Here is a 16508-nt window from a genome sequence, read left to right as displayed (position 1 = left end):
GCAAATGTTATGCAATACCCTGATTAACATCAAGTGTGTTTTAGAGACTTGGTGGGGCCAGACGCGCCTCTTCATCAAATACACTTCCACTCTTCCTCAACAGACATTTCTCGTTAAACTGAAAAACCATTCCTTTTTTGGGGGATGTCTTGCTGTTGCCTCTCCAGTGCACATGCTGTCTCTTACATTTGCACCCAAACAGGTGACATTGATTCACAATCCTTTATGTTTCATTACTGGACAGACTGACATCCCTGAAGTTTAACTGACTTGGTGTAATACTGTGATGATCACATGTTCCTTTAATTTGTTTTGTGATAATACTAAATTTTTTCTTCCAGTTGTTTTATTTTAATTATAGGTAACATTTTGATCATATTTTGAATGAGATCTTTTGGGTGCACAAAATACAAAATGTATGATTCCATAACAAGGACGCCACTTGACAATTTTTTAAATAAAATAAACAAAATAATCGGTTGCCCCTTAGCAACTGGGGCCCCAGCGATCAGTTAAATCCCTTACGCCTGCATTCAGCACTGGTGGAACCATATGACAAACATCTAATGAATCCCCTTCTGTTATTTAATAATAGAAAGGAAAGGTCAGACAAAACCAGGCACCAGCTAACAGACCCTGCCCTTTCCTTCCTCCAAGTCTTTTTCTGTCTTACTTCTGCGAAGACAACAAGAACTTTCCCAAACCCGAAGACGCAGAAGTAGCTCATATCAGCTCCCAAGTGGTCTCAATAGAACTGACCAACATTTGAAGGGTGAATTACTGGATCAGCTTATGCACACTCAGTACTCTAAAATGACAGTGGCTCTCAAAATGATTCACCCTCTTGGACCACCCTCTTTGGTGTTACAACATGAAATCAAAATAGGTTTAAATAGAAGCTTTTGTCAATGACGAAAAATAAAATGGGCAAATTGTTCTAAGTTAACTATAAATACAAAATAGGTCACTAATTGATCGAATTATTAACCCCATTATTTTACATTTGGAAGTGGCATCTTTGGCAGCAAATATAGCCATTAGTCTATTTGGACAACTCTTTACTAGCTTTGCACACAGCGATTCCTGCCCATTCTTCTTTGCAAAATTGCTTTAGCCGTCAGGTTGGACGGGAACCTTTGGTGAACAGAAATGTTCTACACTTTTCACATATTTTCAATTGGACTGAGGTCCAATTGATTTGGCCACTCCAGGACATTTAACTTTTAGTTTTTAAGCTACTTCAGTGTGGCTTTAGCTTTTTGTTTGTATATATGTATATGTCCCTGTCCTGTAGGAAGATGAATCTTTTCCCAATTCCCAGGTCTCTAGCAGACTTTCTTCAAGTTTTCTTCCAAGATTTCTCTGTACTTCGCTGCATCCATGCCCTCTACCTTCTAATGCTTTCCAGTCCCTGATGCAGAGAAGCATCTCCATATCATGATACTGCCAACACCACGCTTCACAGTAAGGATGGTGTTCTCAGGATGATTTGCAGTGCTAGGCCTGTGCCAAATATAGGGCTTAGCTTTGTGACTAAAAAGCTAATCTTCCACTTGGTGTTAGAAGTGACCCACAGAACTTCTGGCAAACTCTAGCCAAGATTTTATGTGAGTTTGCTTCAACAATTGCTTTCTTTTTGCCATTCTCCCATAAAGGCCACTTTTCTGAGGCAATTGTTGCAGTACGCATAGGGTTTCCCAGCTCAGTTCTGACCAGCATATTAGGCAGGAGTTTAGGCAGAGAATATTGAAAGTATTTTGTAGTCAATAATGGCGTCATAATGGTCAGTAGTCCAATATAACCTTCTTCTCTAAAGACATTCACCTTTTATTGCACTTTTGGTTAATGAGATAAGGCCTGGTTTGCATTTTTGTACTTTGAGACCAGTGTTTGTACTTAAGGCAGCAATAGATTAGTTTGATAGTTTCTATTGTAAACACTTATTTCCCAATCGCACAAAAACATTAAGCATTTTTGCAGACACTCTTAGTCAGAGTGACATACAGTGGAGTGCACACATATAGTTTATAGTTTCAGTCTCTCAGGGGTATTCAAACTCACGACTCTGGCATTGCAAGAACCATGCGGTACTAACTGAGCTACACAGGACCACACAACTTCCTCTTTGGATTGAGACAGACTTGACAAACAATTACTCACGAGCTCATGCACACAATCTCTTTCTCTCTCTGTAACAGACATTTTCATTCAGAAACAAATGTTTGTTTAACTAGTAAGGAAAACATTTTTGAGATATAAAAAATATTGCAAATCCTATTTTCCCCGAAATCCTTAACTTTAACCCCAAACTTTAAATTCAACCCCAAGTCTTCAATAGAATTTTTCATAAGGTCCTGAAGCAGTGGCGGAGCTTCTCTCCCATGGATGCGAACCTTAGCCGCAGAGAACAAAAGGATATTTTGGTTGAACCATTAGAATGACACTTTTTGTCCCTGTGGAGAGTCCAAAAGCTCTTTTCTTAAGAGTGCATGCATAAAATGCAAAATAATAGCCATATAGTGCGTGTTCTCTCCAAGAGGGTTGACATGTTGATACTTTATTGACCTGTTCCAAACAGCCAATTACACTAGATACGAGGCCCTGGACAGAATATCTAAACAACCTTCTGGAACAGATGACCCAGCATGTTTAAGCAAACATCTCCATGGAAACCAACAACAACATACATTTCTAACAGAAGTGCCTGAAGCGGTTTCAAATAGGTGCTTTGCTTGGGTGCCAGAAATACCCAGTATTTGAAGTACAATATTGTATGAGGTGATAACACGGAAGTAGTAAAAACTATTAGGAGCCATTTCCCTTGGTCTGTTCTGTCCTAATTCCAGCACTCCATTACTCTCTTATTGCCAGGGGTTTCAGCCCTCCACATCCAGGACCAGTCTTTCGTGGACATGGTGTGCTGACTCAACCATATAGCTTTCTAACCAGAGCTCTATATAAAGGGTGAAAGGGAATTAATCACTACAGTTGTTTTGAAGGACGTCTTGGATACATTCTCTATAGCAGAAATCAGCTACTGTACACAATTTATGGCTAGAGAAGGGATTGAGTGGGTTGATCATCATTAAACAGTAATTATGGCTTAAAGTATCCCCAGATTTCTCCCTAAATTCACAAATTTAAATTAGGCTTTTCCTGCTACCAGATCAGCTCAATCTCTAGCTAACTACATGTATGAATGTATGACTAAGAAACATACATCATTCAGCATACTTTCCCACACTGCTCCAAAGTAACATGAAGGCCTTGAAGATCTTATTGTCCACCACAATAAAATGGATCCACCTGTAACATCGCTAATCAGTGATATCTCAGAAACAGTCCAACTTGGATTAATGATGTGTCTTGCTATAAAGACACACTTTAGAAAATCACAACGATTGTCCCAAGGTGGGGACAATCATAGTCCCCACCCGAAGCAAGAGATATGTGCAGGCGAGCCCGTCTCCTCCCCCGCCTATGTGAACTGGTTTCACTCAGTGTCTGAAACATAGCTGGAGTTCTGTCTGTGGGCATGTAGCATGTGCACCAATATGGTGCAGTGGAGGATGAAGATGAAGAAGAGTAGCGTTGCTGTGTCCTGTATTCCCGTAAAGTTGAAGATCGTTCTCATTGAGAACTAATAGTGAACACAGACACTCTCAACATAATCTAATGACCACAAACAGTATAGTACACCAGTATGTAGGGCATTATGCATTATTCAGACATTGGCTGGCTGACTGAACCCCTCAATATCTGGCCAAATTATTGTCTGGACCTTCCTATCATAACACACTGATCTGAATGGTCAGTGAGAGAGAACGACAGTGAGACCGACGGAATGTTAAGGTTGTAGAATTATGCAATATGTAAATACTGTCTGCTTTGACTAAGCCTTTGGGTGCGGTGAACTAGTGAGTAGGAATACAGTTTCTAGAGATATTCCTCATTTCAGAAATACTACACAGGTATCAGGAAAAAGTCTACAACCTTACTGGCTACTGTACTGGTGGTTAACACTACATTGGTTTACACTGCATTAGTAGTTAACACTGCATTGGTTTACACTGCATTTGTTTATACTGTGATCACTGTTGAGTGACTTTTGACAGAGGCATTTTTAAGGATTTATATTAGAGTACTATGTCAGATCAGATGAACAGCTGACTATATAAAAAAAACTTTTGTGCTATTTCATCCTGTGACACACGCAATCACCAATAACCTTTTCGATCAGGCCACATGGCCATAAAACATTCCCCTATTCTAGTCTCAGAAAACTACAGAGTTATGTAATTCTCCTTTCTGGAAAAGGCTTGAAATGAGACCTAAGAGCCAGGTCATGTGACATGATCAACTACAACATAGGGCTAAAGTTATGACATATACCGACAAACAGTAAACATCATCGACATGTCTGGCCCACAGTGGGGTGTTTGTCTGGTTTCTCTCATTGGTTCTGTGGAACCAAGGTTCTCAGCAGATGGTTTCATAATTTACATGAAGAAACATTTTTTTCCAGTCTGTCTTATTGGTTGAGAAAGACAGAGAAGTGAGTTGTGGGTAGCTTCTGCGTGACTGTTGGTGGACACATAATGGCTCCGACGTACAGATATATAAATAACAGTGTCCTACAAATGAAATGATGCGTTGATCCAGGTGTGTGTGTGTCCAGCGTGCAAGGGGAATTCTGGTTCTCTTCCAATATCAGGGACAGTACCATTCCAAACAGCCCAAGCTCAGCATTCCACATTCAGTAGTCTTCAAGTAATCCGAGAGAATCCAGTGAAACGTGACAGCTTTTCATCTCTCTATGTCCGTCCATCTGCCTGTCCATCTCTCACTGTCTGGTTGGTTTCCTTGGAATTAAGGGGTGGTCCCGGGCTGTTCGTTCCACTGATGCGAGCAGCGACACCCCTCCAACCAATCAGAGCCTCCTGCAGGACAGCGGGAACAGATGGTTACTGGTGTGTGAGTGCGCAGGGCCATAACTAACATGGGGAAAGGTGGCCCATGATTTGGCAAGGGCCCAGTGATTGTAATAATGTCAGTGTTGTCTATAAGAGAGGGGGCCCAGGCCACGGCCCTGTGTGTGTGTGTGCGCGTGTGTGTGTGTCTCACCTGTACTGCTCCCAGACTGAGTGTCCAGCCACCAGTCGAGTCTCCCCCGGGACTCCTCACGGAGGTGGGGGTGAGAGCGCCGCCGGCCAATGCCTGGGCAGGGGCAGTCTGTGGGAGTGAAACAGGCGGCGTGTGTGTTCCCTCCTCGAGGGGCGTGTCTTGGGACCCTCCTAGGAGTGAGGACGAATTGGACAGAGGGGGAGCCGATCCGGACACGTAACTGGGTGCGGGGCTGCTCTCTCCTGAGGCGCTCTGCGGGGGGTGTGTGGTGGAGTGCTTCTTCTTGCGCAGCGTGTCAATCCAGCTGGAGCTGTGTCTGGAGGCGAAGTTGGCCAGCGCCAAAGAAGACAGCCTCATGTTCTTCCCAGAGGTAATGAGCTCCCCAAAGCCCTCCTGGTGGGCAAAGGCATAACCCGATCTCCTGGACCCGCCCCTCATCCCCAGACGTCCCTCAGACATGCCCCCAACCCCACCCCTGACACCTCCCATGCCCCGTCCGGCTGGCTTCCGCTTCTTCTGACGCACCAGCTGGGTGTGACGTACCTGAGGTAGATGGGGGGGGGGGCGGAGAGGTTTCATTTGTTAGAATAATGTGATTACAGTTTATTAGGAAGGATATAGTCAATATTTACAGAGCAGAGATGCTACTGTGTACAGAGAGCGGAGATGCACGCAAACACAGTTAATCATTGCTAGAATTTGGGGACATTGGATTCTGTCTGTTTGTCTCCCCTCTGCTGAATCAGACCAAACAGGACAAAGAGAGGACTGGAAGCTGACAGTGTGAAGTAGACTAGAACAGAGACTCATGAAGGACTAGAGTCAGGAGCCAACTAGCATGCTTCAATTCACAGATTTCAAAATGAATTAATTGCTAAGAGCTACATGAGTTGAACTGCTTTTAAATCTGCTAAGTGTTGGGCCAGTAACTGGGATGGATCAAGCGGAAGGGGTATGGAGTGTAAAGTGTCCTTACGGTGTCAGATAGCTGGGGTTTCAGGTCCAGTTTGAGGAAGCGGAAAGCCAGAACTGGAACGATACAGATGACCGTAGCCAAGGCGATGGTAAGCCAGACAAGCGGCTGGACCAGAGTGCTCTGGGAACTGCCCACGAAGTGGAACTGCTTGGGGAAGATGCTGAACAGAGATTCGCTGTGCATGGCCAGCATGATGCTGAAGAAGGTGCCCAACGAGCCCCACACAAAGAAATGATTGATGGCAGTCCAGTAGCCCGTGTCCAGGGCAATCTACACACACACCAAAACACACACACACCAAAACACACACACACACCAAAACACAAACAGGGAGAAGAATAGAGAGATGAAAAAAATTTACAAACATACATACGTCACAGACAGGAACTACCACAGACCCTCGCCACCTCACCTGCACGCTGACGACGATGACGAGGGCAGTGGCCGTTGTAACTGCGAAGGTCTGGTAGTCAGCGAGGGGTTCACCGGTGCCCTGTGAGGCCTGGGACAGCACGGCGTAGGGTACGAAGAACAGCACAATGCTGGTGTAGATGCCCTGAGCTATACAGATGAAGAATTCTCTTTTGTTGAACAGCAGGTTGAGTTGACCTGGCTCGTACAGCTTGGGGTATTCCAGACTACGCTGCTCCGGGACGTCCTGCACACCATGGGGGGACAGACAATTCCCGTTTTATGACCGTTCACGTAGGTCCTTCGGGCGTGACGTCATTTGTAGATAAAAAAAAAACAGAATGTGTGTGTGTGTGTGTGCGTGTGGAGATTCACCTGGTCAAATATTCCCATGGCCAGCACTGGTAGGGAGGTGTAGACGATGTTGTAGAGAGTGATGAAGTACTGGTCATACACCGTCTGACATGGGAAGAGAGGATTGAGAGGCCGAGAAAGAACAAGTGTTCATTAGGTGGTACGTGAGGCCCAATGTGACTACGTAGCACCTTAAGCTCCAGCCTAATAGTTTCAACATGCCAGCGTGGTGAGAGCAGACGAACACGGGTCCCCTCAGCATTTCCAACCGCAGCTCCCGTTAGGTAACTGTCCGCGCCATGACTGTGTCAGCCGTAATGGTACGATCAGAGGTAGCAAGCGAGCCGGTTTATTTATATAGCACAGTTCATATGTAGAAGCAATTCAATGTGCTTTGAAAGCTCCGACGAAGGCAGCCCCAGAAACCTTTGGTAGTGACCTTTGCTTTCAATGACATGTTAGTGTGAGCAGTTTTCCCCCCGAATATAGCCTTTACAGCTCTGACACAAAAAATGTGAGCTAATTAGTCCACAGTTTTTCTTTAGTTATAAATAATACATGAAAGAAAGTTGATTCATACAGGATATTTATCAGCCTGTAGACACCAGCAAAGTGGAACATGTATCTTGACAGTTATTCCAAGATTACTTTATCCTGACTTGACCAAGTACACTGCTCAAAAATATTAATGGAACACCAAAATCACACATCAGGTCTCGATGAACTTAATATATTAAAGATCAAAATCTTAACTGTACATTGTGTAATTTGCTGAGAATAAAATGACGTAACAACGATCAATGGAAACCAAAATCACCAACCGATAGAGGTCTAGATTCAAAATCACACCGAATATCAAAGTAAACAATTGAAATTAAAGGTGCTCAAAACTTCTGTGAATTTTCATCAAGGCAACTCATAATGTGACTCAGTAGTGTGTATGTATGCACTCCTGACAACGTCTCCCAGACCTGGATCAGGGCATCGGTGATCTCCTGGACAGTCTACTTGGCAGCGTTGGAAGCACTGATACAAAAAATCCCAAAGGTTCTCAATTGGATTCAGGTCTGGGGAATGTGAGGGCCAGTCAATGGCATCAATGCCTTCGTCATCCAGGAACTGCCTACACACTCTGGGCACATGAGGCCGGGTGTTGTCCTGCACCAGGAGGAACCCAGGGCCCACTGCACCACCGTAAGGTCTGACAGTGTGTCTGAGGATTTCATCCCGGTACATAACAGCAGTCAGGGTACCGTTGGCTAGCACGTGGAGGTCTGTGTGAACCTCTAAGGATATGCCTCCTCAGAACATCAGTGACCGCCAAACCGGTCATGCTGGCAGCGTAATGTTCACCACAGCCTTTGACATCTGTCACATGAGCTCCCTGCTCCCATCTGTGAAGAGAACGGGGCACCAATGGCGGATCTGCCAAATGAGTGTTCTCTAGCGAATGCCAATCAAGCTGCACGGTGCTGGGCTGTGAGCACAGGTAGAGGACGTCAGGCTCTCATGCCACCCTCATGGAGTCTGTTTCTGACAGAAACATGCACACCAATAGTCCGCTGGAGGTAATTTTGTAGGACTCTGGCAGTGCTCCTCCTGTTCCTCCTCTCACAAAGGAGCAGATACCAGGCCTGCTGCTGGGTTGATGCCCTTCTACGGCTCTGTCCAGCTTTCCTTGTGTAATGGCCCAGCTCTCCTGGTATCTCCTCCATGCTCTTGGGACTGTACTGGGACAGCACTAATGGATTTGCCATCCTGGAGAAGCTGGACTACCTGTGCAATCTGAATGGGCTGCAGGTACCGCCTCATGCTACCACTAGTGACAAGAACACTAAAAAAACACTAAACACTAAAAACAGCAAAAATGCAAAACTAGAGGATAATCAGTCAGGGAGTATAACGAGAGAGCAACCACCTGCAAAACCTCTCCCTTTTTTTGGGGTTGTCTTGCTGTTGCCTCTCCAGTGCACCTGTTGTCACTTTAAATTAAGTGACATTGATTCACAATCGCTTGTTCTTCCTAACTGGACAAATTAATATCCCTGAAGATTAACTGACTAACTGACTTGGTGTTTGAATGTGATGATTACGTGTTTCCTTAATTTTCTGAGCTTTGCATAAGATCTCTAATGAATGTTAGACCCTCACCTGGGCAGAGAAGCCACAGAAGAAGCCAAACCAGAAGTGCACCATGGTGAAGGCGAAGTTCTTGTAGAAGAAGTAACAGAGGAAGCGACACATGCGGAGGTAGGACCAGCGGCCGTGGACCAGGAGCAGGCGCTGGAGGAAGCGGAACTGGGAGAAGGAGTAGTCAGATGCCAGCACAGCCTGGATGCCCTCCTGACCACTGATACCTACTCCTATATGAGCCGCTGAGGAGGAGGGAAAATGACAATGCAAGGAAAAAACTGGATCAAAACAGTATGTTTAACCATTAAGTGGGTCTACCCCAGGGTCAGGTTTGGTAATCACTGGATACCCCAGGGTCAGGTTTGATAATCACTGGATACCCCAGGGTCAGGTTTGGTAATCACTGGATACCCCAGGATCAGGTTTGGTAATCACTGGATACCCCAGGGTCAGGTTTACAAACCTGACATCCTTTTAAACTGCTTATAATAGACATTCTGTTCTTGAAAACAACATTCTAATAACACATATCCTTGTTTGGATTTTAGGGGCATGACTAATAATGAGATATTTCAGATATTCAAAATGACCCACATCATTTTTCTAGCGTTGACCAGTGCTGGTTATGCCTGGATCAGGTTTAGTATGTACTGTTCTAGAGATCAACAGGTTGAGTAATTACACAGAAGTTGAAACATTTTTGGAAGAACATGGTGTCAAGCCCAGATTTTACACAGGATATGAACCCAACAGTCTCTTCCCCAAGAGGCCTCTTCTCTTCTGCTTTTCACACACACACACACACACACACACAGAAACATGCTAATTAAAGAACACACACAAACACATATGTAAGTGGACACACAGATGTAGACACACACTCAGTTGTGAAAGAGTTTGTGAGGTGTGAGAAAAGGGGACCTAAGGAGAAAGAAACACAAACAAATTAAGTGTAGATTCTGGGGACTTTCCCTCCTCTAAAAAATAGACTGCTGTCAGAGCACATCTCTTTCCCCTTATCTCACTCAAAGGTTCCCAAATCTACCCACATCACTACATAATTTTTTCCTTATTACTGTTTATATTGTTTTTATTTTTGTTCATGCTGCACTGTTGCTCATACAGTATGATCAAGTACCACTTTTGGAAGTTTGTTCATCACTGAATAAAGACCTTTTCTCTCCTTACCGGAGCACTTGCTGTGACTCCTTTGTCCTGCCGCCGATTTGTTAACAAGGAGAAAAAAGAGAGGCAAACATGCCAGTACCCAATATAGATCTCGGACGAGATACTGCAATCTGCCATTACCGAGCATTTTACTAGCAAATGTTCAATCCCTGGACAATAAAAAGGACGAACTACACGCTCAGATTAACTTCCAGCGGGACATTGCGAACTGCTCTGCGCTGGCATTTGTTGAGACCTGGCTAGACCCTATGGTGCCTAACTTGGCCATTACCCCAGCTGGTTTTTCCATCTACCGGCAGGACAGAACTAGTTAAACGTAAAGGCGAGGTGGGGTCTGCATTATGGTTAACTCACTGGGGATTGAATGTTGCAGTACTTTCAACACACTGCTCACCAGACCTGGAGCTCCAAACTATAGAAGTACGGCCCTTCTACTTTCCGCAGGAATTCAGCTCCATTATAAACACAGCCGTCAACATAACCCCTCAGGCGGATAAAACACGCTCGCATTTTATCTATAAGGAGTAATTACACCTATAAGGAGTAATTAATAGACTAGAGGACACACCCTGAGGCAGCAGCTATCGTTGTTGGCGATTTCAACAGGACAAATATGAGTAATGATGCCCAGCCTACCGCCTCCCTCCCGACAAGCTCAACACCTTTCTATGCACCAGGATGACTGCACTCTGTCCCAAGCTACAGCCGACGTGAGGAGAGTAAAAAAAAAATAGATCTACGGACGGTGACATCACCCTGACGACACACAGAATTTCTGCTAGTTTACATTGTTATGTATATATTTTTTCTATAGATATTTTTTTTGCTTTATATTTTACTTAATGCTTACTGCGTAGATGTCACGTGCCATGTCATACGAATTTCACTGCTCAGAACAACACTGTGTTATTTTGTGCCATTGACAATAAAATACTTTGACTTTGAAAATGGCAGGTTTCACCCAAATCATCCTCTTCCAACTTCACATTGTGATACTGAAACAGTGACTGAAATAAAGGTAATCAATGTAATTTCCTCTAAGCACTATTAAAATAACTATTTTTCACATGAGTCTATTTTATAGCCCTCTATTATGATAAAGAGTTGTGATCCATGTTCAATTGGGTATAACATTTTGATATTGGTTACGCTGGGAGCATGTGATACTGTGAATGGTCAAACTTACAGGCCAAATGGCTTAAACCCTGGAAATATGATTTATATTTCTACTCGTCATATCTCCTCTAGACCAACTGGTTTGGGTGGTAAAACTGTTTTTCTTGAAAATCCTTGGTTTTTTTGCACTTAAATGTAAGAAGTCTATTTTCTAAGTTGGACATTAAGATTCTAGTACAGAAGGCAAATCCATATAGTGATTTTATCTGAAACACGGTTAACTAAGAGCAATGATGCAGATAGAGCTCTGGATGGATACAATGTATTCAGAACAGATTAAGGGTGGTGGTGGAGCGATTAATACAAAAAAAATCACCTCTCAAAAATCTATTAAAAGAGTCATTACCAAGAACTGGACATCCCTCCAAAATTGATGAAAAGACGAGAAGAAAAACGGTCAGGGAGACTTCCAAGAGGCCTACAGCAACATTAAAGGAAATGCAGGAATTTCTGGCAAGTACTGGCTGTGTGCTACATGTGACAATCTCCCATATTCTTCATTAGAATGGGCTAAGGGTTAGAGTGGCAAAATGGAAGCCTTTTCTTACAAAAAAAAAACTTCCAAGCCTGGCTAAAGTTTGCAAAAACAAACATCAAGTCCCCCAAAATCACGTGGGAAAATGTGTTATGGCCTGATGAAACCAAGGTTGAACTTTTTGGCCATAATTCCAAAAGGTATTTTTGGCACAAAAAGAACACTGCACATAACCTAAAGAACACCATACCCACAGTGAAGCATGGTGGTGGCAGCATCATGCTTTGGGGCTGTTTTCCTTCAGCTGGAACCGGGGCCTTAGTCAGGGTGGAGGGAATTATGGAATAATGAACAGTTCCAAATACCAGGCAATTTTGGCACAGAACCTTCAGGCATCCATTAGAAAGCTGAAGATGAAGTTCACCTTTCAGCACGACAATGACCCAAAGCACACATCCAAATCAACAAAACATGGCTTCAACAGACAATTAACATTTTGGAATGGCCCAGCCAGAGCCCAGACCTGAATCCAATTGAACATCTGTGGCGTTATCTGAAGAGGGCTGTGCACAGGAGATGTCCTTGCAATCTGATATATTTGAAACGCTTTTGCAAAGAAGAGTGGGCAAATATTGCCACGTCAAGATGTGCCATGCTAATAGACTCCTACCCAAAAAGACTGAGTGCTGTAATAAAATCAAAAAATGCTTCAACAAAGAATTAGTTTGAGGGTGTGCACACTTATGCAACCAGGTTATTTTAGTTTTTTATTTTTCCCCCTCAAAGATTTCAGTTTGTTTTTCAATTGAAATGTTCACGTTATAGGTCACATTAAAGGTGGAACATTTTCAGACATGATTTATCTTTGTCTCATTCTTTTAGATCACACAAACCTGGCATTTTAACAGGGGTGTGTAGACTTTTTATATCCACTGTATATATATACAGTATCTCACAAAAGTGAGTACAACTGCTACAAACGGACTTCCAACTGCTCCAAAATTCTCTGAGAGATCTTTCATTGGTTTTAAATACAAATACAACCAAGTATATGGCGTTCTCTAGATCAGGAGATGTAGGTTTCAGTTTCAGTTTTTTTTTGTCAAATGCACTGAACAACACAGCATTATCCCGCACAATTAAATACTTGAGTCTTTTATACACTAATATGGGTTGGGACTCTTTTTCATTCTTAAGAGCCAGACATTGGATGTTGTTGGTTTATAAAGACATCCTACGAAAACTTCCTAATTACATTTCATCAAAAATAATCTGGAGAATTAATGCATATCACACTCGCTCTCAAGAGTGGCTACTTCTCAAGGTACCTAGGGCTGAGTCGAAGATTGGCTCAACTTCGTTTACCTTCTATGCCCCACAATCCTGGAATGTTCTACAGGATGACCTTAGGTTGAAGGACCTTGTGTCCATAGCACAGTTTAAACGTTACTTGACTGCCCACTTTCCAGTGATTTGTACTTGTTATTTTATTTGTTACATTTTTAAATGTTTTATGCTTGCAATACATGTTTGATATTATAAAAAATGTATTTTGTTTTCTGTTTTATTTGTTGTATGTTTTATGTTTTATTTGTCTGTAAATGAGACCGTGGTCTCAGTTGGCTTTCCCTGTATAAACACAATAAAAAAATAAAAAATAACTACAAAATGTGTAAAGCCCCATCTCTCCTTCTCCATAACTTACTCTTGATCATGCTAACATCGTTTGCCCCGTCTCCTATGGCCAGTGTGACTGCCTTCTTGTGTTTTTTGATGACCTCCACCACCAGGGCTTTCTGTAGGGGCGTCACCCGGCAGCAGATTACTGCCCTGCAGGCACAAGCAGTCGACACAAACTCCCCCTCCATGTCAGCCTCCAACGCATGAGCCTAACAGACATGCAGACAGGGCGGGAGAAGGCAGAGGGTAGTTGTTTGTTTGAATCAGGATAGACATAACTAGTTTGCCAAACTTTGATAACAATTTAAGATTGAAAATGCATATAGTACCAGTTGAAAGTCTCAAAACACCTACTCATTCATGGGTATTTCTTTTTAACCATTTTCCACATTGTAGAATAACAGTGAAGATATCAAAACAACAAAATAACACATAAGGAAGCATGTAGCAAACAAAAAAGTTTGAAACAGATCAAAATAGATTTAATTTGTAGATTATTCAAAGTAGCCACCCTTTGCAATGATGATATCTTGGCATTTTCTAAGTTAGCTTCATGAGAAAGTTAAACAGTTTTTGGTTACTACATTATTCCATATGCGTTATTTATGTAATTTGATGTCTTCAATGTGGAATAGTCAAAATAAAGGAATCATTTTGAATGAGTAGGTGTGTCCAGACTTCTCACGGGTACTGTATGTACAGTGGATATAAAAATCTACACAGCCCTGTTCAAATGCCAGGTTTTTGTGATGTAAAAGAATGAGACAAAGATAAATCATGTTAGAACTTTTTCCACTTTTAATGCGACCTATAATGTGAACAATTCAACTGAAAAACAAACTGAAATCTTCGAGGGGGAAAATGAAAAAAATTTACCTTACCATAACCTGGTTGCATAAGTGTGCAAACCCTCTTATAACTGGGGATGAGGCTGTGTTCAGAATTAACCAATCACATTCAAACTCATGTTAAATAGAAGTCATTACACACCTGCCATCATTTAAAATGACGCTGATTAATCACAAATAAAGTTCAGCTGTTCTAGTAGGATTTTAGTTGGATCTCAGAGCAAAAGCCATGGTCCGCAGAGAGCTTCCAAAGCACCAGAGGGATCTCACTGTTGAAAGATATCAGTCAGGAGAAGGGTACAAAATAATTTCCAAAGCATTAGATATATCATGGAACACAGTGAAGACAGTCATCATCAAGTGGAGAAAATATGGCACAACAGAGACATTACCAAGAACTGGACGTCCCTCCAAAATTGATGAAAAGACGAGAAGAAAACTGGTCAGGGAGGCTTCCAAGAGGCCTACAGCAACATTAAAGGAACAGCAGGAATTTCTAGCAAGTACAGGCTGTGTGCTACATGTGACAACAATCTCCCATATTCTTCATATGAATGGGCTATGGGTTAGGGGGGCAAGCCTTTTCATACAAAGAAAAACATCCAAGCCTGGGTGAAGTTTGCAAAAACAAAAATCAAGTCCCCAGAAGAACGTGGGAAAATGTGTTATGGTCTGATGAAACCAAGGATGAACTTTTTGGCCAAAAGGTATGTTTGGTGTCAAAACAACACTGCACATCACCCAAAGAACACCATACCCACAGTGAAGCATGGTGGTGCCAGCATCATGCTTTGGGGCTGTTTTTCTTCAGCTGGAACCAGGGCATAAGTTAGAGTTGAGGGAATTATGAACAGTTCCAAATACTAGGCAATTGTTGCACAAATCCTTCAGGTTTCCATAAGAAAGCTGAAGATGAAAAGGAAGTTCACATTTCAGCATGACAACCACCCAAAGCACATATCCAAATCCACAAAATCATGGCTTCACCAGAAGAAGATTAACATTTTGGAATGGCCCAGCCAGAGCAAAGACCTGAATCCAACTGAACATCTGTGGGGTGATCTGAAGAGGTCTGTGCACAGGAGATGTCCTCAGAATCTGACAGATTTAGAGCGCTTTTGCCAAGAAGAGTGGGCAAATATTGCCACGTCAAAATGTGCCATGCTAATAGACTCCTACCTAAAAAGACTGAGTGCTGTAATAAAATCAAAAGGTGCTTTAACTAAGTATTAGTTTAAGGTTGTGCACACTTAAGCAACCAGGCTTTTGTGTGTTTTTAATTTTTTTTTTATTGAATTGTTCACATTATAGGTCACATTAAAGGTGGAAAAAGTTCTGACATGATGTATCTTTGTCTCATTCTTTTACATCACAAGAACCTGGCATTTTAACAGGGGTGTGTAGACTTTTTATATCCACTGTATATACATTTAGCTCACCCACCAGACTGTGTCCGTTGATGACGAGGGCAAACTCTCCAGATATGGAGTCTAGTGTGGTGGAGGAGGGGGGGCCAGGGGGAGGGGGGCACTGCTGCTGTTTCTCCTCCACAGATGGCCATTCTCTCCCTCCTCCCATATCTCCCCCTCCTCCACTAAACCCATTACCCAGAGAACAGGCCTCCCCCCATTCCTCTACACCCCCCTCCTTCCCTTCCTCTCTCGTATGGGCAAACTGGATCATCCTCTCCCTCGCTCTCCTGGAGAGAGATATATTGGGGAACACGAGTGAGGAAAAATAACCAGAGCGCAAGGATTGTTTGACAGAGAAGGATGAATAGAGAGAGTTCAACAGAGGTAACCAGAGTAATGTCCGCCCACCTGAGTTCTTCCCGTACACTCTGCACAGTGTAACCACTGATGATGAAGACTTCAGTCATATCATCGGTCAGCATCTTACAGGAGTAACCTATATTCACAGCTGTCTCTGTGAAGCCGAAGACAGAGTGGATAAAGAGAGAGGTAAAGATTATTTTAGGGTAAGGATTAAGGCTAGGGAATATGGAACATCGATTTCCAGATTTTTGGGCACCACGAGGACATAAAAACCAAACTTACCCTGCTTTCTCAGGTGAGGATCTAAATGTGTGTGTGTGTTTGTCTTACCCTGCTTTCTCCAGTGAGGACCTACAGTAAATGTGTGT

The 16508-nt window shown here is 42.9% G+C and overlaps 1 protein-coding gene across 5 annotated transcripts in view; it reads right to left on the bottom strand.

Moving 5' to 3' along the window:
* Nucleotides 1-2536: 2536 nt before the first annotated feature.
* atp8b2 (ATPase phospholipid transporting 8B2) overlaps nucleotides 2537-16508 on the bottom strand; it is a 53180-nt gene continuing 39208 nt past the window's right edge. For all 5 annotated transcript variants that reach the window (XM_020041336.3, XM_013139434.4, XM_020041335.3 and 2 more), the window contains 9 exons: nucleotides 16186-16291; nucleotides 15809-16064; nucleotides 13543-13726; nucleotides 9017-9240; nucleotides 6887-6970; nucleotides 6513-6758; nucleotides 6101-6370; nucleotides 5125-5667; nucleotides 2537-4940 (listed from right to left, as the gene is read on the bottom strand). In XM_020041336.3, the coding sequence (XP_019896895.2) occupies nucleotides 4815-4940; nucleotides 5125-5667; nucleotides 6101-6370; nucleotides 6513-6758; nucleotides 6887-6970; nucleotides 9017-9240; nucleotides 13543-13726; nucleotides 15809-16064; nucleotides 16186-16291 (2039 nt within the window). In that variant the 3' untranslated portion in view covers nucleotides 2537-4814. The remainder of the gene's footprint in view (nucleotides 4941-5124; nucleotides 5668-6100; nucleotides 6371-6512; nucleotides 6759-6886; nucleotides 6971-9016; nucleotides 9241-13542; nucleotides 13727-15808; nucleotides 16065-16185; nucleotides 16292-16508) is intronic.

The sequence above is a fragment of the Esox lucius genome, chromosome 20 (genome assembly GCF_011004845.1).
Source record: "Esox lucius isolate fEsoLuc1 chromosome 20, fEsoLuc1.pri, whole genome shotgun sequence".
Lineage (NCBI taxonomy): Eukaryota > Metazoa > Chordata > Actinopteri > Esociformes > Esocidae > Esox > Esox lucius.
This window is presented reverse-complemented; position numbering and strand designations above follow the sequence as displayed.